Raw genomic sequence first — 27,821 nt, forward strand, 5'->3', positions numbered from 1 at the left:
AAAAAGAACACAGCCTTATTTGCATGTAGCAATGGTGGGGGAAAATGCATCTTTAAATGGGATCTTGGAGTTTCTCCTTAAGTTATGAATGGTTGCAATATTATTTTACTTTATGCCCTCCCCTACATCCATTCATAGTCCTTTGCATCACTAAAGCATCACAGGCATTCACAGCCAGGTTTAAACAGTGAATAGCAGCATCATAGTTAGACACTAGGTGACAGTACGGTAATACCTATGTGAGAAATCATGTATAGCCTCAATCACACTTGGAAATGTAAAGAGCCATTGAAAAATTGAGGGGAAAATGTGTGTATTGAAAAATAGCAGGGAACAGCCTGAGCATGATATAAGGAATACCGGAATTGGTGACTGGGGACTTTTAGTCTTGCCTTGATGGATTTATACCTTCTCTCCCTCTCACTCACACTCTCTCTTCCCTCTCTCATTCTCTCTCTCTCTCTCTCTCTCTCTCTCTCTCTCTCTCTCACTCACTCACTCACACTGTCTTCCCCCCACCCCTCTTCTCCTTCCACAGTAAGAATCTCCTAGATCCAGGGTTGCACGGTTTGAGGGGCACTTGTGTTGTAAGATAAATTGAGGGATGGGGACGGAGGAGATGCAGAATGAAGGGACAGATTGGAGGAGGAAAGAGATCTGGATTTGAAAGCAGCATTCCCATAGGCACCATATAGCAATCAGGGCAACTGAACTCCATTGCGATTTAAGGCAAAGAAAAGAAATGGCTTTTGCAATGAGCTGTGAGAGAAGTGTGGTATGAAATAGCAGCAGGATGTTTAGTGAACTCTGGAGAGACAGAGGGGTGAAAAGTGAGCTAAAATACTGAAAATGGTGCAAATAAAGTGGAGACAGGGCAGCAATAAGACACGAGAAGAGAGAAGGATTTTGTAATAAGGTCAGAGAGAAAATCTTAAATAAAAATACACTGTTCCTTGAATTTGCTTCAAAGCTAAAGTTTCTGTGAAACTGTTGGCTGCTACAGAGAATGGAACCTCTTTGTTCAGTCCATCATGCTTGTTCATCGCTTGTATCCATCTGCTGAATCCTCATATCCCATGTAAAGGCACACTACTGCAGATACTGGAAATCTGAAACTAGGACAGAAATGTTAGCATTGAAATGGCAATGTGCTAAGTGAAGAAGTTCCTTCTGTGTCAGTGTTAAATTGAACCATAGAGACACACAGCATGGAGGCAGACTCTTTAGTCCAATTTGTCCATACTGACCAAGTTTCCTAAACTGAACTAGTCCCTCTTGGCCGATATTCCTCTCAACCTTTCCTATTCGTGTACCTGCCCAGATGCCTTTTAATTGTAATTACCACCACTTCCTGTGGCAGCTCACTTCATACATGCACCAGCCTCTGTGTGGAAAAACTTACCTCTCAGGTCCCTTTTGAATCATTCCCCTGTGACCTTAACCCTTTGTCCTCTTGCTTTGGACTCCCCTACCCTGGGGAAAAGACCTTGGCAACTCATCTTATCAAAGCCCCTCATGATTTTATAAACCTCTATAAACAGGCAACCTGTTATTTTTGAAATATAGGACAAGACTGTATATTTTACTCATTCAACCTGAAATGCATTGACGATTCACTCTCTTTACTCATCCAGGTCTCATAAATATCCCTGCAGTGTGCCTTGGATTTTTCTTGGGAGGATTTGTGATGAAAAAGTTCAAATTGAATATTGTTCAAGCAGCGAAGTTAGTCCTTGGAACTGGTCTTCTGGGCTGGTTATTAACACTTTTGTTTTTTGCAATGGGCTGTGAGAACTCTCGAGTGGCTGGTTTAACTGTCTCTTATGAGGGGTAAGTAGCTATTTTACTGGATGTTGTTAATCATTCAGAATCATAGAGTCGTACTTCACAGAAATAGACTCTTCGGTCCAACCAGTCCATGCTGAACATAATCCCAAACTAAACTAGTCCTGTCTTCCTGCTCCTGGCCCATATCCCTCCAAACCTTTCCTATTCATGTACTTGTCTAAGTTTCTTTTAAACATTGTAACTGTGCCCACATCCATCACTTCCTCACAAAGTTCGTTCCACACACAAACCACTCTCTGTGTAAAAACAAAATTGCTGCTCATGTCTTTTTTAAATGTCACTCCTCTCACCTTAAAAATGTGTCGCCTCGTCTTGAAAATCTCCCAGCCGAGGGAAAAGTCCCAACCGTTATCCTAACATTAACTCTATCTTGCCGCTCATTACTTTATAAACTTCTGTAAGGTCTCCTCTCCAACCTTCTGCGCTCCAGTGAAAAGTGTCCCAGCTGATCCAGCCTTTCTTTGTAACTCAAACCTCCCATGCCTGGCAACGTCCTGGTAAATCTCTTCTGAACCCTCTCCAGCTTATTATCCTTCCTACAACTGGATGACCAGAACTGGACACAGAGGGACTCGTTCCTTCCCTTCACTTTTCCCTTCTCCCAGCCCAACTTGGACTATGCTCAGTGGGACTGAGCTTTCAGTAGGCAGGAGACAGCATGCTTGGTTTTCCTCCTCCTTGATTAGAAGGCTTTTGACCAGGGTCCCCGTGGATCTGGAGGTTCTGCAAGGATCTTAAAGGTGGCTTAAAATGGAAGAAAAAACAGCAATCCAAACAAACGTCATAGAAATGGTATTCTTGGCTTTGAGGTCTTCAAGATCTCTTGCTTTCCAGCTTGTACCTCTACCATAGCTTCTATCTCATGGTTCCCTAGGAGTTGGATCACAACCTCAAACTCAAAGAACAAAATCTGCCCTCTTGTTGTGAGCTTCCTAACATTTATCTGTCTGTTTTATCTCTGTCTCTGCGGGTGTAACCTTCGTTAATTTGTGTTCGTAGCTCCCTGTTTAAGATGGTTAGGAAACAAAGGCTTGGATTTTCTGCTGGCCAGACAGTTGTTATTCCAACGCAGATAGGAGTGGCACAGGGGGACCCTGTGGAATTCCCAATGGAGCATATTCTGAAGGAACTGCCCAAGGAAATTGAATTTCGCACTGGGCAATTTCCAAGCACCTGGAGTGTCTCCAATTTTAAATGGAGGGCTCCAACAAAATCAGTAAAATAATAATTAACGAAGATGTTGGCCTATTAAATGCGTCATGTAAGTCCTGAGTAACTAATAACCAGATCCCTTGTGTACGTACATCTCGCAAACTCCCCAGGTAGCCAATCCTTCTGCTGGACCCAACCCCCAAATATAACCTCGCCACCCCCCCACCTCCCCCCCCAACATCCTTACCTGGCACCAACCAATCTGGCACAGAACCCTCTCAATACCCTCACATCACACTTCCCTCATGTATGTATGTTTTGGCAGCAGTTGTCAAAGTGATTGCCTGGACTTTTAACTTGCGGAAACTGACTGCTGTGCAAAACAGGGTGTGATCTACATTCCTCTTATACCTCTGTACAATCAAAGAACAGCCAAAATGAAGTCCATCTGGGCATTTCTGAGGGTGCCTCAAGTGGAATTTCCTCCCCTTTTAAAAAAAAGGCTGAGGCAGTATGCTGCATAAAATTGCTTAACTAATCCAGGATGCCTCTCACTGCAATCTTGTGAAAATTGAGGGGCTTTGATAGAAAATAGGGAGAAACTATTTCTAACCATCTTTGATATCAGGGTGGCACGGTGCCTCAGGTGGGTAGCCACTCTGCCTCACAGCACCAGGGATCCTGGTTTGATTCCAACCTTGGACGACTGTCTGTGTGGAGTTTGCACATTCTACCTCTGGGTTTCCTCCCGCCATCCAAAGATGTGCAGGTTAGGGTGGATTGGCTGTGCTAAATTGTCCACAGTGTCCAGGGATGTGCAGGCGAGGTGGGTAAACTATGGGAAGTGCGGGATTACAGGGATAAAATAGGGGGTTGAGTCAGAACGGGATGCTCTTTGGAGGGTGGGTGTGGACTCGGTGAGCCAAAAGACCTGCTTCCGCACTGTAGTTTTTGTATGATTAATGTAAATTGGCAAAAGAATTAGAGGTGAGATGAGAAGATATTAAGTAGAGCAAGTAGTCTGTTCTGCACTCCCTGAAAGAGTGCTGAAAGTGCATTTAGTGGGAACTTCCAGAAGATAACTGGAAAAATACTTGAAGGGGAAAGAATTTGTAAGATCATGGGGAAAGAGCAACAGTGAGTGAGAGTGCCACTGGTACAATAGGCCTGCTAAGTACCACCTCTGCTGTGTGATTGTATGAACCTTGTTTTCTCAGCTCTGCACAGGTCTCCTACGAGGGAAGTGGCCTGAACCATGACTGTAATACTGGCTGCTTCTGCTCACTGACACAGTGGGAGCCCGTTTGTGCTGGAAATGGTGTCACGTTTGTTTCACCCTGCCTTGCTGGTTGCAAAACATCTACCGGAACAGGGAAGAATACAGTAAGAGCCTTTGATTTCCACACTACAATTACAAAACAGAAACACGCCATTCGGGCAAACCACTTGTATCAAGGTCAAAAATCACACACACAAAGTTCCAGTCCAACACACACACACAGAGTGAAGTATTTCATCTAAGATGTTTGTGTATTTGCTGATACATTCTATTTTGTTCAAAAAAAATTAAAACCAGTCTGACTCCAGGTTAAAACACACACAGATTCGAAACAAGGCCTCACACCTAAAATGCATTGTCTGACGTGAGATGTCACATTTTGTATACACTGATAAAACTTCCAATTATCTCAGGGCTAAGTTGAAAGAAATTCTGGGATTTGCATTTTAATCAATAGAAACCTGCATCTCCTTTCTGCCTGATTAAAGACTCAACAGGAGGCTGTTGGCGAGCCATATTTAGGGCTGTTACCTTTCTGCTTATAAATTCTGTGTCGGTATACCTCCTCTTCCCCATTACACCCGAGGAAGGAGTAGGGGTCCATTAGCTAGTGTTTTCAAATAAATCTTACCGGACCCGAAACATTAACTCCGATTTTATCTTCACAGATGCATCCAGACCTGCTGAGCTTTTCCAGCAACTTCTGTTTTTGTTCCTGTTGGATGATAGCTTGGTGTCATGTGATTTTTGACCTTGTCCACCCCAGTCCAACAACAGCACCTCAGCATTAATTGTGTCAACATTTGCACCCCAAACACAAAAAACCTATTCCAACCACACTTATCTGTTATTTTCACTTTTATATGCTCTCTTTCAACTGTTTGTACATTCTCATCTTTGATACTGATGCCTCAGTTGTAACCCTTGCAATTAAATTCAAGTGCTTCCCAAATCTCTTTGCAAACAGATTTCTCCTTCTGTTTTAGTCCTTTGTCCCCTTCTGCTTGATTCCATGGCAATTGAAACAGGCTGCTTTTGTTCACTCTGTCCCACTCTCTTATGATCTGCGTTGCCTTAACCAAATATTTCCGGTCGGTTCAGAGGGTGTCACGTGCTGATATTTCAAGTTGTGCAATGATAGCAGAGTGAACACTAACATTACAGTGAATCATTGTAACATGCAATGATTTGTAGTTCAGTTACCATGGTCCAAATTTCAGAACTAGTACTTGATACTCCACTTTGTATCCACAATAATTAGGTCAAATATTATTGAATCTATACATTGAATTACGTGCTATTTTTATAATTTGGGTATTTCTCATTCCTGGTGTGTTTTATGCCTTGGAGATATGCAGGGATTACACAGCCCACGTTAATTGCCTACACAAGAGTCTTATTGCATGCTTCAAGTGTTTACTGTCAAATTTTCAACTGTTTGCTCACAATTTCACATCCTATTCAGTAATCATACCCAGGCTATTCTCGTACAGTGAACATGCAAACATATGAAATAGGAGCAGAAATTAACCACTTGGCCAGAGGCACTCACATCTCCCGTTCTTCTAGGTAATGCTGGCTGTCCATCTCCGGGTGCTCAAGTCACACTCTCCCCGCTCTTGCCAGGCACGCATTGTGAAACAATGAACAACTGAACACTGCAGCAGTGTACCATAAGGCCATATGATATAGGAGCAGAATTAAGGCCATTCAGCCCATTTGATCATGGCTGTTCTAAACCCCATTCTTCAGCCTTCTCTTCACAGTCTTTGATTCCAATCAATCAAGAAGCTATCCATCTCTCTTAAATACATTCAATGACTTGGCCTCCACAGCCCTCTGCAGCAATGAATTCCACAGGTTCATTATCCTTTGACTGAAGAAATTCCTCCTCATCTCGGTTCTAAAAGGTCATCCCTTCACTCTGAGGCTGTGCCTTCGAGCCCTAGTCTCTCCTACTCGTGGAAACTTCTCCACATCCATGCAATCCGTGCCTCTCAGTAAGCTGTAAGTTGCAATCAGATCCCACTGCCAATGACCACCACCCCCCACCCCCAAATTCTTCTGCATACGCAGAGCCCTCAGTTGCTCTTCATATGATTTGCCTTTCATCCCCAGGATAATTCTTGTCAAATTCCTGTAGACTCCCTCTAACACCAGCGCATCCTTCCTTAGATACGGGGCCCAAAACTGCTCACAATTTTCCAAATGCTGTCTGGCCAAAATTTTATATGGCCTCAGCAGTACAAAGAAGGTGATATGACTGCTGTTTCTAGAATTTCTAAAGGAATGATTGGAACTATGACCAATTTTCTTTTTATTTTGTCCAGAAGAGTAAGAAACTAGAGGGCATAGGCTGTTCTGCAAGTATGATAAGTTCAAAAAAACTTTCAGAGACAAGGAGTCCAGTTCAAGTAACGGGTCAAAACTGGGCACAGGACAATAAACAAGATGAGTGGTAGCTTTACCCTTGCCTTACCTGTGCCTCCAAACCCACCTCATCTTGCCAGCCCTGCTTCCTTCATACTGTTAAATGAAGTTGCCCTTTGATCCTTTCTTGTGGATTTCCTGTACCAAGGTCATATTCTTAAATATGTAGGTTTTGTTTGACAATGTTATTATACCTTTAAAGCAAATTTCAAGTTGAAACCAGAGAGGGAGTGATAGTTCAGGGCTGAGCTCAGCCCCAACAAGTAAATTTATAAATGTATTTTTCAAGCTTCCTTGCCAATAAGAATATGCAAAAGTATCTGATACTCATTGTGTAAGGCCTTCAGGGACCTGGAGCAACCTTTTGATGATGTCACACAGCTGAACTTCACCGGGCATAAGTAGCACTTTGATCTTAGAGTTGCATTAAAAGTTAATCTGTCTTCTTCATACATTCACATCCGTATGCTATCTTATTCCCAGAGATTGTTATATCTATGATTACCATGTACAGCAGTACTTAGAATTAAAGTATAACAAATTTTGTAACTTTGGACTCAACGCCTGAAGCAACATTGACTCTGCCTCCTCCTTGACCAGCCCGTTTTGAACCCACTGCACTGAGGTAGGGTATCTGTAGGTATCAGTTAATTTTTTTTGTTCATTTGTGGAATAAGGGCATTGCTGGCTGGCCAACATTTACTGTACATTCCTAGTTGTCCTTGAGAAGGTGGTAGTGAGCAACCTTCTTGAACTGCTGCATTCCATGTGCTGTGGGTTGACCTGCAATGCCTTTCAGGAGGGAATTCCAGGACTTTGTCCCAGCGAAAGTGATGCAATGGCGATACAGTTCCAAGTCAGGATGATGACTGACTTGGAGAGGAAGTTGAATGCGGTGATGTTCTTATGTATCTGCTGCCCTTGTCCTTCCAGATGAAAGTGGCCGTGGGTTCGGAAGGCACTGTTGAGGATCTTTGGTGAATTTGCAAATTCATCAATTTGCAAAGTGTTGCCATTGTACAAAACTAAACTGACCCTAATTCATGGAACCTGATGAATGTTAGTAGAACAGAAAATATTTCCTCATTTGCCTTGGACCCCAATGCTTTCTTGAAGAAGATTTTGCCTTTAATCCTTCAAACGTTCACAATATGACAGATAGAAAGCTCCTTGTGAATCCAGACTGACTCTATGGGGCTTTGTCTCTTTTCCCACTCGTGCAGGTTTTCCACAACTGCAGCTGCATTTCTCCATTGACTGCTGGGAATTCCTCTAGCCACCTGGGGCAGTGCGCAAGGGGAGATGATTGTGAAAAATCTTTCCGCTACTTCATGGCTGTCACTGTGCTCACAGCTTTAATTTTTAGTTTTGGAGCAGTTCCTGGTTTCATGATATTACTCAGGTAAAATTTCTCTGCAACTTTCTCTAGCTTCTGTACAGTCGCCACAACTGTTACCATGGTTAAGACAGACAGCCATGTATTCTTTCAACCCAATACTAACCATTTGCAAGCACCCTGGAAGTCAATTACAAAGGCTGTTTATAGTGTGTTAGAAGTCGCACTTTTTCCAAGCAATTCAAAAAATTCTTCATGCCATTTTACAATCGACAGAATACTGCAGATGCTGAAATTGAAATCAAAACCAAAACTCTGAACAGTGGAAGCTTATGTGCAGAGAGAAGGACAAAATTCAGGCTAATTCTCAGTGTGGAGTTTGCACGTTCACCCCATATCTGCATGGGTTTTCTCCAGATGCTCTGGTTTTCTCCCACAGTCAAAAGATGTGCAGGTTAGGGTGGATTGGCCATGCTATATTGCCCATAGTCTCCAGGGATTAGCCATGGGAAATGCAGGGTTACAAGGATAGGGTTGGGGGTGGGTCTGAGTGGGATGCTGTTCGGTGGACCACCTGGACATGATGGGCCAAATGGCCTGTTTCCACACTGTAGGGATTTTATGATTCTGTGATGATGACCATTCATTAGCATGTTTGATTTATCATTGAATTGTGAAGTTAACTCTCGCACACTCGCTCCCTCTGTCTCTCCCTACCTACTCTCTCTCGCCCCACTCCCTTTTGCCCCTTCACACCCCCCGCAAACCCTCACCACCCTCACTTGCACCAACCCATCATACCCCACACCCGTTTGCCTCCTCTCTCAGCCCTCTGTGTCTCACCTCTCTCTCTCTTGCTCCATCCCCTGTCTCCCCCCCTCTCCCCCCACTCTCTGCTCCCCCTCTCTCTCCCCTCACCCCCACTTCCCCCCCCCACTCTGCCTGCTCTACCCCCACCCCTCTTCACGCCTTTGCTTGTCCCACCCCACCCTCAAATTTTGCCTGATCTGCCGAGCACTGTCAGCACTTATTTTCCTGACCGCATTTTCAAAGTTCCACCAAAATTTGGAAATGGAAATATTTAATTATGCTTTGCTTTGAGCAGAGAGCTCTCCACCACAGGGGAGATCAGTCCCAGTAATGCATTGACATGGTTTGTGTGGAGAACGTAGTGAAATGATGCTTTAATGATGAGATTGCGCTGTTAAGAGCTGGAAAATGCTGAATTTGCAAGATACCATTGTGTTTCTGTCTGCTTAACAAAGTATCGAACCCCTCTTCCAATTCAGATAGAGCTAAAAACTGCACTGTTTGCTGACATTGCCTTCATTGACACTCACACTTCCACTGTCGACTGAATAATCACATCTAATAAGTGGGGACTGTATATGGTTTCCGGTCTAGAAGGTCATTGCTGGCTGATTATAATCTTTTCTTCTTGTGACTTTGCAGTCTAAATCCAAGTTTGCTATGTTTTGTTACTGTTAGCACTACCTGAGGTAGCAGTATTTGCCCATCTCTGAGCCAGACTGGATAAAAGAGGCAGGTGAGCTTCTCTGGCCTTACCTGACTAGTTGGATTTCACACTAACTCAGTTGCAGTTCATCATTTTTTGGAGGTATCCCTTGAAAACCCATCTCATTTTTAATGGGTTTATTTTCACAATTAGTCATTATGTGTTGGAATCAGAAACCCTGACGTTTCAATGTCCTAATTGTTCAGCAGTTGTCTTTGAATTATGCCAAATACTCAAAAAAGGACCATTTTTCCCAAAAGTGACCACTATTTCTGGGCTATCTCAGTCAGAGTTAGTCCACATTTTTCAAAGTGACATAGCAGCAGTGGCCCTTCAGCCCCCTCAGATATATTCTTATTCATTCATAGGATGTGGATGTTGCTGGCTATGGTGGCTTTTATTGCTCATTCTCGATTGCCCTTGGAAAAAGTGGTGGTGAGCTGCCTTCTTGAACTGCTGCAGTCCATTTCGTGTAGATAGACCCACAATACTGTTCTATAGGGAATTCTAGGATTTTAACCTCGCATTGCTAAAGGAACAGTCATGGCAGAATGGTGAGTGATTTGAAGGGGAACTTGCAGGCGTTGGTGTTCCGTTTATCTGCTGCCTTTTTCCTCCTAGATGGAAGAAGTCTTGAGTTTGGAAGGTGCTTCTATGGAGCTTTGGTGAATTTCTGCAGTGAATCTTGTAGATAGCAGCAGTGTGCACTACTAAATGGTGGAGGGAGTGGGTGCTTGTGGAGGTAGTGCCAATCAAGCGGGCTGCTTTGTCCTGGATGATGTCAAGTTTCTCAAGTGTTGTTGGAGCTGCACTCATCCAGGCAAGTGGGGAGTATTCCATCACACTCCTGACTTCTGGCTTGTAGTTTGTGGACAAGCTTTGTGGAGTCAGGAGGTGAGTTACATGCTGCAAGATTCCTAGCCTGTGTCCTGCTCTTGTAGCCACTACATTTATATGGCTAGTCCACTTTATTTTTTGGTCAGTAGTAACCCTCACTCGTTGATAGTGAGGTACTCAGCAACGGTAATGCCATTGACTATCAAGGATTTGAAGGGGTGACGGTTAGATTCTCTTAGAGATAGGAATTACCTGACATGATGCCAGACTTTGTAAAATACTGTCTTGGTATCAAAGGCAGTTGCTCTTCCCTCATCAGTGGTATGCAGCTCCATGTATGAACTAAGGCTGTAATGAGGCCAGGGGCCTTGTGTGAACCCAGACTAAGCATTACTTAGCAGTTTATTGCTTAGTAAATCCTGTTTGATAGCACTGTTAATCACCCCTTTATTACTGATGATCAAGAGTAGACTGGGTTAGGGGAATTGACCAGGTTGAATTTAACTTACTTTTTTGCACAGGGTGTATCTGGGCAACTTTTCACATTGTTGGTCAGACACCTGTGTCTTGCTGTACTGGAGGAACATGACTAGGAGCATGACAAGTTTGAAGCACATGTCTTCAATACTGCTGCCAGGATGTTGTCAGGGTCTGTAGCCTTAGTCGTATCAGTGCCTTGCATAATTTTTTGGTGTCACATGGAATGAGTTGAATTGGCTAAAGACCAGGCTGTATGACATTGGGGGTGTCCACAAGAGGCCGAGATGGATTATCCACTTGACACTTCTATCTGAAGGTTGTTGCAAAAGTTTTTGCACCGATTTTGCATTACACCCCCCACCATTATTGAAGCAAAGGATATTTGTAGAGCCTCCTTCTCCTGTGACTTGTTCAATTGTTCACCACCATTCACAGCTGGATATGGCAGGACTGCTGAGCTTGGATATGATCTGCTGGTTGTGAAATTGCATTGCTCTCTCTATCACTTGCTGCTTATGCTGTGTGGCATTGTCTTGTGTTGTAGCTTCACCAGATTAACTCCTCATCTTTACAAGTCCTTCTTGCCTACACTCTTCATTGAACCAGAGTTGATCCCCTGGCTTGTTCCACCATTATAGACCATGGATGGTGGTCAACCTCAATGCTACTTTCCTGCACTATCCCCATACCTTTGATGGCATTAATATCTAGAAATCTATCCATTTCTATCTTGCATATAATCAACAGCTTTCATGGCCCTCTGAGGAAGAAAATTCTAAGTGAAGAAATTCCAGCTCATTTCCATCCTGAATAGCCTGCATCTTATTCCAAGACCCTATCCCTTGGTTCTAGACTCCCTCAGTCAGGGGAGCTGCCTTTCTGCATCAACCCTCAAATGTTTTGTTGGTTTCTGTGATTAATTTTCACTCTCCTCTAATCACTGGAGAAACAGACCCAGTCTCCTCAATTTCTTCTCAGGATCATTCTGCCATCCCAGGGATTAGTCTGGTGAATCTCCACTGCATTTGCTTAATGGTAACTATCGCCTCTCTTACCTCAGAGATTCAAGTACTCCAAGTGCAGTTTTACCAAGCTTCCATACAATGGAAGCAAAATATCTTTATTTCTGCATTTAATCTCCTTGTGATAAAGGCCAACATATCATTTGCATTTTTTAATTGTTTTCACGAATGTTACACTCAGCTCCACATGCAGAAATGGTGCTGCCTGGATCATGTTCTTTCCACCTATTAAAAGAAAATGCATTTCTTGTAATCTCTTAATTTGAGCTCTTATTAAATCACTGTCCCCACAATCGCAGTTACTCATGTTTATACAACACCTTCAAATGGAAAAATCTTTCCAGGGTATGCTACATTTTATCTGAAGAAGATATTTGAGGGGACAATAAAAACTTGATCAAAGAGATGGTCTTTATAAAGAGTCTTCAGTTGATGTTTAGAGATGCAGTGCAGAGCTTGGAAGCCTAAGTGGCTATTGGCACGACAATTAATAGTGGCTAGCAAAGCATGTTCTTAGGAAGCACAAGAGGGTAGTATTTTTTTCAATTTACTTGTGGGGTCTGAGCGTCATTGGCTGGCCAGTACTTTTCATTGCCCATCTCTAGTTGCCCTTGAGAAGATGGTGGTGAGCTGCCTTCTTGAACCTACATGATGTAGATAAACCCTCAATGTCCTTCGGGAGAGAATTCTAGGATTTAGACCCACAGTGAAGGAATGGCGATATATTTCCAAGTCGGGATGGTGAGTGGCTTGAAGGGGAAATTTCAGGTGGTGATGTTCCCATGTTTCTGCTGCCCTTGTCCTCTTGTGGTGGTCATGGGTTTGGAAGGTACTGTCTAAGTGCACCTTGTTGATGGTACACACTGCTGCTACTGAGCATCAGTGACAGAGGGATTGGATGTGGTGCCAATCAAGCAAGCCTCTTTAACCTGGATAATGTCAAGTTTCTTAGTGTTTGTTGGAACGACACTCATCCAGGCAAATGAGGTATATTCCATCACACTCCTGACTTGTGCCTTGTACACAGCCGCGGGGTGGGGGTGGGGGGTGTGGTGGCTACAGATGAAATCAGTATATTTCATCATTGTTCAGAACAGGTTTGTCATTTGTAGAGGGTACATAGAGTGATCTGTCATTCTAAATATGACTGTAAACCTAATCCCACAAGTGGTACTTGTACTTGGCCTCTGTGGAATTTATGCAGCTCCTGATGAGAAATTGGGAAAAAGATAGTTTAACTTTCTCTTTGTATTGAGTCACAGTGTTAAATGTTCACCAAAGCTCCCTGACTCACTAGTCTGGAGGGGTGGGGGGAAAAAAAACAAGGAACTTGAAAAGAGCCCATGAATTTCAATTTGACAAGTGTTCTATTATTAAGGCCATCCATTGTGAACCCTGATCCTTACACTATTTAAATTCATCTTGTAGCAACTTCTGATGGTCACGATCTACATTCTCAAAGGAATTTTGAGAGATTTTGCGTTTTCATCAGATAGAGGTCATTAGATTCAGTGCTTTAATATTGTGAAGTCAATTTTTTGATACATGCTGCTATCTAACAAGCTTGCATTACAGGCAAAATTACAACCAATGTATCTCTGAACACTTTGCCTGTGGGTGACAGACAAGAAAGCCTCATGTTGATATTTTGTTGAACTAATTCATTGTACAATGTTTTTAATAACTAGAGATTGAGAACTTGTATGATCTTCATTATTTCTAATCTGTTATTTTTAGTGGAGTTTTCCTTTTTGCGTATCCTCTGTAATTTATTGTGATGATTTGCTGATTATTACATATTTGTTGCCTTAAAGTGAGCCGAATAAAATCTCTTTAAAGTGTTGTCCAAATAATGTTCTTGCATTCTACTCACCCCATCCTTCTGAATATTGTGCACTTTTTTTAACCCAGTAAAATACTCTTGTGTATATTTCTTGCGAGCATTTGCCTAGACATTGAGAGCAATGCTTTCCTCCTTTATTATTAGGTGCAACAAGCCGGAGCTGAAATCATTGGCAATAGGTGTACACACCCTGATAGCAAGAACACTTGGTGAGTCACTTCTTCACTTCCATTACTTTTCCATAAATCAGTGGTTTGACTGAAAACCTTGGGCAATAGGGAGACATTGTTGTGGATGTGAGTTTGCTCACTGATCTGGAAGGTTAGTTTTCAAACGTTTCGTCACCATGCTAGGTAACATCATCAGTGAGCCTCCGACGAAGCGCTGGTGTTATGTCCCGCTTTCTATTTATCTGGTTAGGTTTCCTTGGGTTGGTGATGTCATTTCCTGTGTTGGTGATGTCATTTCCTGTTCTTTTTCTCAGGGGATGGTAGATTGGCTCCAAATCAATGTGTTTGTTGATGGAATTCCGGTTGGAATGCCATGCTTCTAGGAATTCTCATGCGTGTCTCTGTTTGGCTTGTCCTAGGATGGATGTGTTGTCCCAATCAAAGTCCCCATCCTAGGACAAGCTAAACAGAGACATGCACGAGAATTAGTAAATGAAGCTAACCTAACAGTCACCATAAAATTATTGTTCATGTTCCTGAAAACCCATCTGGTGCACTGTCACGTTGGGAAATAATGCAGATGCAGTTGACTCTTAAATGCCCTCTGAAATGGCCCAGGAAGGCATTCAGATGTGACATACAGTCACAACGTCTAAAGAAAGAAATGAAAGTGAATAGATTGTCCAGCATTGACCAAGGTACTCAAAATAACAAGAGTATTTAGTAAGCTCTGCTTACTAAACTCCGGAGGCTTGTGCCAATACTGGAGAGTTGCCCCACAGACTAGTCAAGCAACATCCTGACATAATCTACTTGCGGAATGTTTTACTCATGGGATCTGGATAGGATTGGTAGCAACCACTGTCCATCCCTGGTTGCCCTTGAGAAGGTGAAGGTGAGCTGCCTGTTGGACCATTGCAGTTCCCAAGGTGCGGGTAGACCCACAAAGCTGTTAAGGAGGGAATTCCAGGATTTCAACCCAGCGACAGTGAAGGAATGGTGATATGTTTTCAAATCAGGATGGTGAGTGGATTGGAGGGGTACTTGACGATGGTGGTGTTCCCATGTATTTGTTGCCATTGCCCTTTTTAGATGGAAGTGGTCATGTGTTTTGAAAATGCTGTCTAAAGAGTCTTGGTGAATTTCTGCAGTGCATCTTGTAGATGGTACACAGTGCTGGTGGAGGGCTAGTAATTTCATTGATGCAATGCCAATCAAGCAGGTTGCATTGTTCTGGATGGTGTCAAATTTCCTGAGTGTCGGTAGAGCTGCACTCATCCAGGCAACTGTGGAGTATTCCATCACACTGTTGTCTTGTACCTTGTGGACAGGCTTTGGGGAGTCAGAGGGTCTGTTACTTGCCCCACGATATCTAGCCTCTGAACTGCTCTCATAACCGTAGTATTTACATGGCTGGTCCAGTTCAGTTTCTGGTCAGTGGTAACCCCAGGATGTTGAATCATACTTTGCACGTGGTCCCAGACACCGCTATTACAAGCGTGTGGATCTGCCCTGTCCCACTGACAGGACATACTAGTAGCAGCGGTGGAATGGTGGCATACAGTTGGGAAAAGTTACCCTGGAAGTCATTCAACTCATCTCCAGACCCCACAAAGTCTTATGGCATCAAGTCAAATATGGGCAATGAAATCTTCTGCTGATTACTATACCCTCAGCTGTGCCCATCTCCTTCCAACTGATGAATCCATACTTTCCATGTTGAATGCTACATGGAGATGCACTGAAGGTGGCAAGAGCACCAAATGTCCCCTGGGTGGGGGATTTCAATTGCCTACAGATGGCTGAGCAGCATCAGTTAGACTGAGCTGACCAAGTTCTAAGGGATCCTGCAGTCCTTGTGGAGACAAAGTTGAGGATACCCCATCATGCTCTGTGGCAGGACTAGTGTTAAATGAGAGAGATTTCAAAAAGACCTAGCACCCCAAGACGAGGGCTATCCAGCAAACCACGCTGTGGGCTATCAGCAGCAGAACTGTACTCAAACACAATCTGTAACCTCAGATTATTAACCCATGGGCTATCATAACACTGCTCTACCAAGACCGTCAAGCCAGCAGATCATTCCTGGTTCAATGAAGAGTGCAAGAGGACATGCCAAGAGCATCAGACGTAACGTAAAAATGAGATGGCAACTTGATGAAGCTACAAACAGGACTATCTGTATGCCAAACACTAGAAGCAGCATGCAGTAATGGGATGGGGTGTCAGATCTATACTTTGCAGACCTGCCATACCCAGTTGTAAATGGGGGTTAGTGATTAGACATTTCACTGGAGAAGACAGTTCCACAAAAATGTAAAAGCCAGGCATGTTAATGCAAAAGGTGAGGCTGAAGTAACCTCTTCAGTCACAAGAATCGAGTGGATAATCCATCTTAGCCTCTTCCTGAGGTCCCCAGCATCATAGATGTTAGTCTTGAGCTGATTCAATTCACTCAACATGAGATGATGAGATGGTTGAAGACATTTAATATTGCAAAGACAATGATTTGACCTCCAGAAGTAGCTGTGCCCCCAACCAAACTATTTCAGCAACAATGCAGCAATGCCATCTACATGGCAATGTGGAAAGTTGCCCATATATCCGAAGAAAAGGACATCCACAAAAAGTAGGACAAATCAAACCAACCTCTTGATGCAGGAATGGTTGGTCACCCTATTAGGTGCATTTACTCAACAATAAACTGCTGACTGATGCTCAGTGTGGTGTCTGCCAGGATCACTCTGTTCCTGACCTCTTTACAACCGTGGCCCATAGTTGGGCACTAAAAGCTGAATTGAAGACAGAAGATGAGGGTGAATACATCAGAGCAGCATTTGACTGTATGTTACCAAGGACATGGGGGTCAATTAATTGAGTTGACTCGACAGCTGGTTTGCAATACAGAGTAACACCAAGAATGTAGGTTCAATTACTGCACTGACTGAGGTTATCTTTCTCAACATCTCCCTCCCCTGAGGTGTGGTGACCTTCAGATTACACAGTTGTCTCTTTCTAATGAGCTCAATGGTCTGGAAGGTGTAACAACTTTCTCAAAGAGCCCTAGCAAAACTGGAAGCAATGTGAATCAGCAGGTAAACTCTCCACGAGATGGATTCATACTGGGGACAAAGGAAGACAGTCGTGGTTGGTGGAGATAAATCATCTCAGCTCCAGGACATCGCTGCAGGAGTTCCTCAGGGTGGTGTCCTAGATCTTCAGTTGCTTCAGCAATGAACGTCCCTCCATCATACGGTCAGAATCTGAGATGTACACTGACTGCACAATGTTCAGCACCATTTGTGACTTCTTAGATACAGAAGCAGTCTGTGTCCAACTATAGCAAGACCTGAACAATATTCAGGGTTGGACTAAGAAATGGCAAGTAATATTTGTACTGCATAAATGCCAGGCAATGACTATCTCCAATAAAAGACAATCCAGCCATCACCCCATTACAATGATATTACCTTACCTTCACTGTACTCCGCACTAGCAATATCATTGACCAAAAACGGAACTGGACCAAAGATAACTACAAATACAAGGTCAGATTAGAAGCTGGGAATTCTGCTGCAAGTAACTCTCTTCCTGACTCCTCAAAGCTCATCAATAATTCTTGCGGCTGAAATTGGGAGTGTAATGGAATATTCACTACTTGCCTGGATGATTACACTTTTAACCACACTTGAGGTTCAACACCATCCAGGATAAAGCAGTCCACGCAGTGTGTGCCATTGACATGATGCACTGTAACACTCATCAAGGCTCTTAAACAGCACATTCCAAACTTGTGACCTCTACCACCTAAACAAAAAAAAGGCAGCAAATATCTGGGATCGCCAAAATTTCCAATTTAAGCCACACCCCATCCTGACATAGAACCAGATACACTCTCCTTCACTGTCATTGGGTCAAAATCTTAGAGCTCGCTCCCGAACAGCAGTGTGGGTGTACCTACTGCACACGGATTGCAGTGGCTCAAGACAGCAGATCACCGTCACCTTCGCTGAGCTATCGCACAATTTATTTTAGTGACTTTAGCCTCAATGCCTTAATGCCATTATCTCTATCATTCTTGTCATCCCCACAATTATGACAAAGCAACTAACGGAATTTCTTCATCCCAAAATGACCTGTAGGATAATCATCTGGTTCAACCGCTTCGAATAGCTGTATAGATTAGCAACAATGTGCATTTATGTAGAATGTATAAAATTGAAACATCCCACACTGATTCTCGGGAGTGTTAGTAGGTAATATTTGACAGTGAGACAAATAAGGAGATATTATGATAAGTGTCCGTGATCAAAGATTGTAACATTTAAGGAGGTAGAGATATCTGGGGAGGGAACTGTGGCCTAGGCAGCTGAATGCACAGCTACACGTGCTCAAGTATTTACAATTATAATGATCAACATTAAGTTGTCAAACACTCACTGCAACCCACTGATGTGTAGAGTTAGGAGCTATAGATAAGTAATGTTTCAGCATGTTAATAAGTCCAAATTCTGAGTATAGATTGGCTTCTGGTCTCCTCCTTCAGCAACCAGGCTATCAGAAATTTAACAGGTAGTGATGTCAGTCCTCAGCATCATGCAGGGGGCAAAGACTGGTTTATTGTGTCTCCTCATTTCGCTGCCAGTGCCAGCCACAACACACAGAATGTCTATGCGCCTGCTAACAGGCAACGAGTGAATTTAAGGGGAGGCTGGACCCAGTGCCATATGCACACTTTTACCTTCTGTGATGAGCTGTAGTTCAGTGAGATTGGAGTGTGTGTTCTACTCAGTAGTTTCACATGGCAATGTCAGATGAATTGGCGTGAGGTTTATAAATTCATAAATAGTAACAAATGCGTATTGATTCAACCTGAGTTTGTAAAGCAGCCTGGCTCCATTTCACTTGCCAGAGGTAGCGATGCAATGTACTCTGCCACACTGTGTTGATCTCAGTGCAATTATATCCGATACATATTGGATAAGAAGAGGGAGATGTCAGTGAACTTCTTTCATCTTGTGTTCATCAAGACAAATACAAGAATGCCATATTTCAAATAACTACAATTTACCCTACAGCAGAAAATGGTTCCAAATGGATTGCAAGGCAACTTTGATTGGCCAAGGCATTACTGTGGTGAAGCAACCTGGAATTGAAAGCTCCCTCAAACCTCCCTTTATCGCCCTGTTGTATAAACTGTTGTGATCATTTAAAATTTGGTATTCTTGTGGTTGTCGTGCTGAATCCAAAATGAAAAGTGTCAGCCACCCATTTCTTTTTTCAGAGGCATTCAACGTTGAAATTGTTCCCAGCAGCCCCTAAGGAACTTTCCCTTATATAGGTAAGCTGTTCCTTTGTAACTTCAGCAAAGTTCCAGTTTCCCATTCCAAATTGAATGGTGACAAAAACAGAAATTGCTGGGAAAGCTCAGCAGGTCTGGCAGCACCTGTGGAGAGAAATCAGTGTTAAAGTTTCAGGCCCGGTGATTATTCCCCAGAGTTCTGAGGAAAGGTCACTCGACCTGAAACTTTAACTCAGATTTCTGTCCACAGGTGCTGCCAGACCTGCTGAGCTTTCCCAGCAATTTCTGTTTTTATTTCTGATTTATAGCATGTGCAGTTCTTACTTTTCCAAACTAAATGCTTGTGACCAGGTGTCGATATTTTCTCATCAACCTGCTCGGAGATGTTATTACACACCTCTGGAACAGATGAGACTTGAACTCACACCTCATTGTTCAGAGATAGGGCCTCATGACCAAATATCTACTTATGATGGTCACCTGCATCACTTGAACTCTGACTCCTTTTGATCCAAACGATATGCAATCAACAGTATAGCTCAGTGCTGCTTTGTGGAACTTAAAACTTAGGAAATGGCCAGTCAGCCCACGTTGGCTTTAAATGTATGACTATCAGCAGAATTTCATTTACCTATTCACCGCCCATGTATAGCTTTTAAGATACTAAACAGTCCTGAAGCTTAGCTAACATTAATTGTAAACAAAATAACATGAGAGCAACAAAGGGGAAGATTAAATTTGTGAATTATACTTATGATCATCTAAGTTGGAGAAGGAGAAAGGCATTGTCTGAAATTGATGAGGCTGAATGTTCCCGTTTTCCTCCAGGTGATAAACAAATCAGCTATTCCATTAGGTCCAGAAAAATTCAGCCGCGCGAGAGAGGTTATGAGGCTCCACACATGCATGCATAATACATTTAAAATGAGCTTCTAAAAATAGCCCATGGCAGGACTGCACAGAGATGTGAGATGGGGAAGTCAAAATCTGTGATTGTGAAAATGAACCTGTTTAAAAATATGGAGAGGAGGAGTAGGCCACTCAAATCTTCCCGACCATGCCACATGATCGTGGCTGATTGTCGATCTCAATGCCATATTCCTACTATCTCCACATTTCCCTTGATGCCTTTAAAATCTAAAAAAAACTTGTCAATCTTTTTCTTGAATATTTTCAGTGATGTGACCTTCACAGCCTCTGTGGTAGAGAATTCCACCAGTTCACTCCCCTTCAGGTGAAGAAATGTTTCCTCATCTCAGCCCTAAATGGCCTACCCTGTATCCTGAGATGGTGAACCTGGGTTCAAGACTCACCCAGCCAGGGTAACATCCTCACTGCCTCTACTTTGTCCAGCCCTGTTGGAATTTTATACATTTCAATCAGGGCTCCCTCTCATCCTTGTAAACTCTACTGAATACAGGCCCAATGAAACCAACCTCTCCTCTTGTAACAGTTTTGCCATTGCTGGTAACTGTCTAGCGAACTTCCCTTGCACACTCGCTGTAACAAGTATACCCATTCTCAGGTAGGGAAACAAAAGCTACACACAATTCTCCATATGTGGTCTCACCAAGGCCCCTTCTAAATGCAGTCAGATATCCCCACCTCTGAACTCAATTCCTTTTGCAATGAAGGTCACAACACCATACCTTCCTAATTGCTTGCAACATCTGTCCGTCTATTTTCATTGACTGGTGTACTAGGATACCCAGATCCCTCTGCACATTCACACTTCCTAATATATCACCATTTCAATCATGCCTTTCTGTTTTCGCACTGAAGTGTACACTTCCCATTCAGCAACGTTATATTGGATCTGTCACACATTTACCAACTCATTCAACTTATCAAAATTACCTTGAAGTCTCCTTGCATCTTCCATCAATCCTACTATGTTTCCTGTTGTCAACAAATGCGGAAATGTTATATTTGACCCTTTTTTTAGATCACAATAGCTGGGGCCCAAGTACTCCCTCACGAGTCCTGTGCCTCTCTGAATCCTGCTATAAAATCTCTCCAACTCCATAACTTCAAGACTTCAACCACTCAGCATACAAATTTTTTGTAATGTTGCTCTTGCTTTGCTCAACAAGAACTGACTGTAGGGCACTCTTCCTGGACTATTTCACCACCATGCTGACTGGAGGGCACTTTTCTAGACTATTTTACCATGATGCTGACTGCAGGGCACTCTTCCTAGACTATTTCACCACAATGCTGACTGGAGGGCACTCTTCCTGGACGATTTCATCACAATGATGACCACAGGGCACTTTTCCAGGACTATTTCTCCATGATGCTGATCGCAGGGCAGTCTTCCTGGACTATTTCTCTATTATACTGACTGCAGGGCACTCTTCCTGGACTATTTCACTGTGATAATTAATGCAGGGCAGTCTTCCCTGACTACTTCACTGCAGTGCTGATCGCAGAACAATTTTCTGTTTGGCATTATTATGGAAATGGGATATGACTGGGAATAATGATCGAGAGTAATCTCTTCTTCCTGTTCCAGCTGGAATTCCTGCTCCTATCTACTTTGGAGCTTTGATTGACAAAACCTGCCTGAAATGGGGAATCAGCAGATGTGGGGGACGAGGGGCCTGTAGGATCTACAACTCTGATACTTTCAGGTAAGAATCGTATGCTCCTGCACAGCACTCCTCGGGACAATACACCCTTGCCTCTGAACTCATTTCCCTCCCTCTCCCCAGGCATTGCGCATCCCCATCTGAACAGCCTCAACGCTCACACTCTCAATACTGCAACGAAACAGAATAGAAATTTATTATCATATGGACTTTGACATGAAAAATGTTTAAAGTTGCTCCACTACAGTGCCTTCATCAATGATAAAAGTCACATATAATAATTTTAAAAAGTAAAATTAAGACAAAGTTCATCACAGTTCAGTGAACCTGGGTTCGGTGAAAGCTGATTTAAGAATGACTGAAATAACCTGAAGATGTAGTGGGGACAAGACGACAATGCCAGGCCGCTCAATGGTAGGCCGGAAGCCTCCACTGAGGACGACTGCCAGGCCAGAACATGACTGCCACTCCTGGGTGTGACCACCTTGTCCAGAGGAAGAGTGCAACCAGTCATAATCTCTACCCAGCGACGGCTGCAGCTTTTTAGTTTCAGTGTTAAAAGGCTTCTTGGTCTCCGTTTCACCACGATGCTGACTGTAAGACACCCAACCCGGACTATTTCACCACGATGCTGATTGTAGGGCACCCTTCCCGGACTATTTCACCACGATGCTGACTGTAGGGCACCCATCCCGGACTATTTCACCATGATGCTGACTGTAGGGCATCCATCCCGGACTATTTCACCATGATGCTGACTGTAGGACACCCTTCCCGGACTATTTCACCATGATGCTGACTGTAGGGCACCCATCCCGGACTATTTCACCATGATGCTGACTGTAGGGCTTCCATCCCGGACTATTTCACCATGATGCTGACTGTAGGGCACTCATCCCGGACTATTTCACCATGATGCTGACTGTAGGGCACTCATCCCGGACTATTTCACAATGATGCTGACTGTAGGGCACTCATCCCGGAATATTTCACCATGATGCTGACTGTAGGGAACCCATCCCGGACTATTTCACCATGATGCTGACTGTAGGGCATTCATCCTGGACTATTTCACCATGATGCTGACTGTAGGGAACCTTCCCAGACTTTCACCATGATGCTGACTGTAGGGCACTCATGCAGGACTGTTCCACCATGATGCTGACCGTAGGGCACTCATCCTGGACAATTTCACTTTGATGCTAACTGTAGGGACCCCTTCCCTGACTATTTCACCATGATGCTGACTGTAGGGTAGTCTTCAAGGACTATTTCGCCATGATGCCGACTGTAGCACACTCATCCTGGATTATTTCACCATGATGCTGACTGTAAGGAAACTTTGTTGGACTATTTCACCAGGATGCTGACTGTAGGGCACTCATCCCAGAATATTTCACCATGATGCTGACTGTAGGGCACTCATTCTGGACTATTTCACCATGATGCTGACTGTAGGGCACTCATCCTGGACTATTTCACCATGGTGCTGACTGTAGGGCACAAATCCCTGACTATTTCACCATGACGCTGACTGTAGGGAACCCTTCCCGGACTTTCACCATGATGCTAACAGTAGGGAACCCTTCCTGGACTATTTCATCATGATGCTGACTGTAGCACGCTCTTCAATGACTATTTCACCATGATGTTGACTGTAGTGCACTCATCCTGGACTATTTCACCATGATGCTGACTGTAGAGCACTCATCCCAGACTATTTCACCATAATGCTGACTGTAGGGCACTCCTCAAGGAATATTTCACCATGATGCTGACTATAGGGCATGAATTCCGGACTATTTCACCATGATGCTGACTGTAGGGCACTCATCCTGGACTATTTCACCATGATGCTGACTGTAGGGCACTCATCCCGGACTATTTCACCACGATGCTGACTGTAGGGCACTCTGCAAGGACTATTTCACCATGATGCTGACTGTAGAGCACTCATCCCAGACTATTTCACCATAATGCTGACTGTAGGGCACTCCTCAAGGAATATTTCACCATGATGCTGACTGTAGGGCATGAATCCCGGACTATTTCACCATGATGCTGACTGTAGGGCACTCATCCTGGACTATTTCACCATGATGCTGACTGTAGGGCACTCATCCCGGTCTATTTCACCACGATGCTGACTGTAGGGCACTCTGCAAGGACTATTTCACCATGATGCTGTCTGTAGGGCACTCATCCTGGACTATTTCACTGTGATAATTAATGCAGGGCAGTCTTCCCTGTCTATTTCTCTGCAATGCTGATTTAAGGTCACTTTTCACTTTCACTGAAGAAGCATGGACTAGTAGATGTTCACAGCACAGAAGGAGTGCATTCAGCCCATTATGTCTGCAATACTCCATGAAGGTCAGTGTACCTGGATGCCAAAGACAAGGAAGACCACTACATTGAGAGAAGACCTCACAGCCACAACAAGACTGTCCCACTGGAAGACCAACGCACAGTGAGACTGCAACACTGGACTATACTATTCTATAATAGTAAATTCTATTGCCCTATCACACCCTTTCCACGCCGTCCTCTCTTCACAAAAGTTTAGCTTCCCTCTTCTCCATACGTTCACAACACTGGTTTTTGTTGCCTTAAAGGAGAAGAGGGTGCATATTATTCAGGAGAGTCAGAGTGCCCGGCTGGGGACAGGTGGTGAGCATCTTGAGAGCCTTCGACGGTGCCTGGCCATGTGATCTGTCAGGAAGGAGTCCTCATTTCAGGGAGACACCCGATGTCAGCAGTGACCTTCCTTAACAACCCACAGCTCCTGATTCACATCTTGAGGGAGCCAATCATCGATTTCTTTTTTATTTTGGCTGTGCGTTGGGGATCTCCTTTTCTCCCAGCCGGATTTGTGTCCATCTTTCTGTTATTTGGTGTGGAATGTGACTGAGGAAAAGGTCACTGCTGATGGTGTTACTCTGCACCATCTGCTGCCACGACAGCAGGGAAGCACAGCACAAGGTGCATGAAGATGAAGTCAGGGAAAAGTGGCTGACAGGGTATTGGAAATCACTTTACCCTGAGGAAGAGTGCAACAAGCCTCTGAAACAGTCCATCTCTCTCTCTCTGCCACTGTAACACTCTTTCTCTCTTCACTTTTTCTAACTGAGTTATGGTCTTGATCTCCAGAAGGATCCCCTATTGCTATGCTTCCACCTTCCTGGGTTCATTTCTGACTATTAGCTCCCTCCCTTTTTTCACTTTCTGTGTACTGACTGAAAAATAAGTATGTGCACGTTAAAAAGTTGTTTCCCACCCTAGGCCACAAACTCTTACAATTAATATTTGGTAAGTAAAGATACCCTCCTATCTTTATTATTGTTATATTTCTCTGAAATTTGATTCTCGATCCCTCCCTGAACAGTTGGTATCCCATAGTACACACACAACTGCATCTTTGTGTCTTTTCCTGATTTTCTCTTCCAACCATAGTCACCATAGTTGCACCAGACCGTAGGGCTGCTCTCTCATTACAGAGAGATGACTGGTGGTGATTTAACCCGAGAGCCACCATACTTCAGGCAAGGGGAGAGGTCTCCATTGAGCATCAGTGTGGAGGGAGTGGATGTGGTGCCAGTTAAGTGGGTTGCTTTCTCCTGGATGGCATCAAGCTTCTTGTGTGTTGTTGAAGCTGCACTCATCCAGTCAAGTGGAGATTATTCTATCAGTCTGCTGACTGGTGCCTTGTAGATAATGGACAGGCTTTGGGGAGTCAGGAGGTGAGTTATTCACCACAGTATTCCGAGTTCTCTGACCTCCTTTCGAAGGCACCATGTTTATGTGACAAGTCCACTTCAGTTTCTGGTTAATGATAGCCCCCAGGATGTTGACAGTGGGGAATACAGTGATGGTAACACTCAGAATGTCAAAGGGCAGTGATTGGATTGTCTCTTATTGGCAATGGCCATTGCTTGGCATTTGTGTGGTATGGGGGAGGGAATGGCCTCGTGGTATTATTGCTGGACTGTTAATCCAGTGACCCAGATAACATTCTGGGGATGGTGGAATTTGAATTCAATAAAAGTATCTAGAATTAAGAATCTAATGATGACCATGAATTCATTGGTGATTGTCGGAAAAGCCCATCTGGTTCACTAATGTCCTTTTTGAAAAGAAACTACCTTCCTTACCAGGTCTGGACAACATGTGACTCCAGATCCACAGCAATGTGGTTGACTCTGAACTGCCCTCTGGGCAATTAGGGATGGGCAATAAATGCTGCCTGGCCAGCAACACCCTCATCCCATTAATAAATAAAGAAAAAAAAGTGTTCCTTGCCACTTGTCAGCCTAAGCCTGGACATTGTCCTTATCTTGTTGAATTTGAGCATGGACTGCTGCAGTATCTGAGGAGTCATATGGAGTCCAGAATGGGTGAGATTGGCAGCGTTCTTTCTTAAGGATGTTGATGAGTTGAGTTTTTATGTGAATCCAAACATTTCATTATTAGTATTAATGAGACTAGCACTTTATTCCAAATTATTAATTGATTGCATTTAAGTTCCCTCAATTGCCATGGTACTGCTTGAAACTGCAACTCTAGAGTATTAGTTAAGGTCTGTGCTTTGATAGCTTCAGAACATCATTCCTTTGCCATCTGTCAGAGTTATTTAGCAAGGAAACAGAGCCTTCAGTCTAGCTCGTCCAGGCCGACCAGATGAACTAAACTGAGCTAGTTCCATTTGCCAGCATTTTGCCCATATTTTTCTAAACCCTTCCTGTTTATGTACCTGTCCAAGTGCCTTTCAAGTTGTAATTGTACCCACCTTCTCCACTTCCTCTAGCAGCTCGTTACACGCTCAAATTCTGGGTGAAAAAGGTGCCCCTCGGATCCCTTTTCAATCTTTCTCCTCTCACCTTGAACTTATTTCCTCCAGTTTTGGACACCCCTTCCCTGGAAAAAAGACCTTCGTTATTCACCATATCCATGCCCCTCATATTTTATAAACCTCTATAAGGTGACCCCTCAGCCTCTGACACTCCAGGGAAAACAATGCCCCATCCTATTTTGACTCTTCATCTCGCTCAAACCCTCTTATGGCTTGACACAACCAAAAGACATTTCTCTGCATGTTATAGATACTGGTAATGATGGATGATATTAGATATTAACCAATTTCACTTTCTGGAGATTTAGCACCCTGCTCACACCCAAACCCACCTCCCCGTGTGGGTTAAGATTCTGTCCCTAAGTGATTTAATGCCTTGTTTCGTATTGTTCCATTCTATACAGGCATATCTTTCTGGGCTTACAAGTGTCAATGCGTGGAGTTGGCATGCTGGTGTTTTTTATTATCTTAATGCAATTGAAAAAACATTTTCTGGCTAAGATCCCGAACCCAGAGACTAAGTGTGGTACTGAAATGATACCTGAACAGGACAAGGACCAAAAGTCTGATAATGGAGACCTCACAGTCAAAACAGCCAACAGTGACCCAGACAAAGAATCAAATGCTTGAGAAAGAACTTCATTACCATGTGTAAAGAGAAAGTCAGAGTATTGCCAATTTTTAAGTCAAACATTTTAAGAAAGCAAAAGATTGTTTTTAATTAAAATCTAAGAACCATGATTTTTGAAAAGAATTTTCCTAGATTTATATTAAATTGTCAACTAACTGTGCTTTTAAATAAATGTCTAAGGAGGGAATAAAGTTGTTTAAGAGATCAAGTACTTTTCACTGTGATTTTTCTCAATGAATTATTGTGGCTGTGACAAACACATGTTAAAAAAAAAACTAGTACCAGTCTCGAATTTGGGATCTTCCCTTTGTCAGTAGTTCAAAACTGGTGCTCAGCTAGTCATCAGCTCCCCATGTACCACGAATGGCTTTACTAGCCATAGAAAATGTGGCATGTTTTAAAGTGCCCCACAAATTCACCCAGTGTTTGCAAGCCACTTGACTCAGGTACTTGGTTGAATGCAGACTGTTGTCTTTGAATGTTTTTACTCAACATTGTAGATCATGGACCAACATTGCATTGTTCAGCTTCACAA

At 43.4% G+C, this 27,821-nt stretch overlaps 1 protein-coding gene across 1 annotated transcript in view; it reads left to right on the forward strand.

Annotated features, from left to right (window-relative positions):
- Positions 1–27,494, forward strand: part of LOC125463302 (solute carrier organic anion transporter family member 1C1-like) — a 46,410-nt gene extending 18,916 nt beyond the window's left edge. Inside the window, exons 10-15 of the mRNA XM_048554425.1 lie at positions 1,635–1,830; positions 4,218–4,383; positions 7,933–8,111; positions 13,888–13,952; positions 21,731–21,848; positions 27,060–27,494. Of these exons, the coding sequence (XP_048410382.1) occupies positions 1,635–1,830; positions 4,218–4,383; positions 7,933–8,111; positions 13,888–13,952; positions 21,731–21,848; positions 27,060–27,285 (950 nt within the window). The 3' untranslated portion in view covers positions 27,286–27,494. The remainder of the gene's footprint in view (positions 1–1,634; positions 1,831–4,217; positions 4,384–7,932; positions 8,112–13,887; positions 13,953–21,730; positions 21,849–27,059) is intronic.
- Positions 27,495–27,821: the final 327 nt, after the last annotated feature.

This window comes from Stegostoma tigrinum, chromosome 25, assembly GCF_030684315.1.
Source record: "Stegostoma tigrinum isolate sSteTig4 chromosome 25, sSteTig4.hap1, whole genome shotgun sequence".
In the NCBI taxonomy this organism is placed as follows: domain Eukaryota; kingdom Metazoa; phylum Chordata; class Chondrichthyes; order Orectolobiformes; family Stegostomatidae; genus Stegostoma; species Stegostoma tigrinum.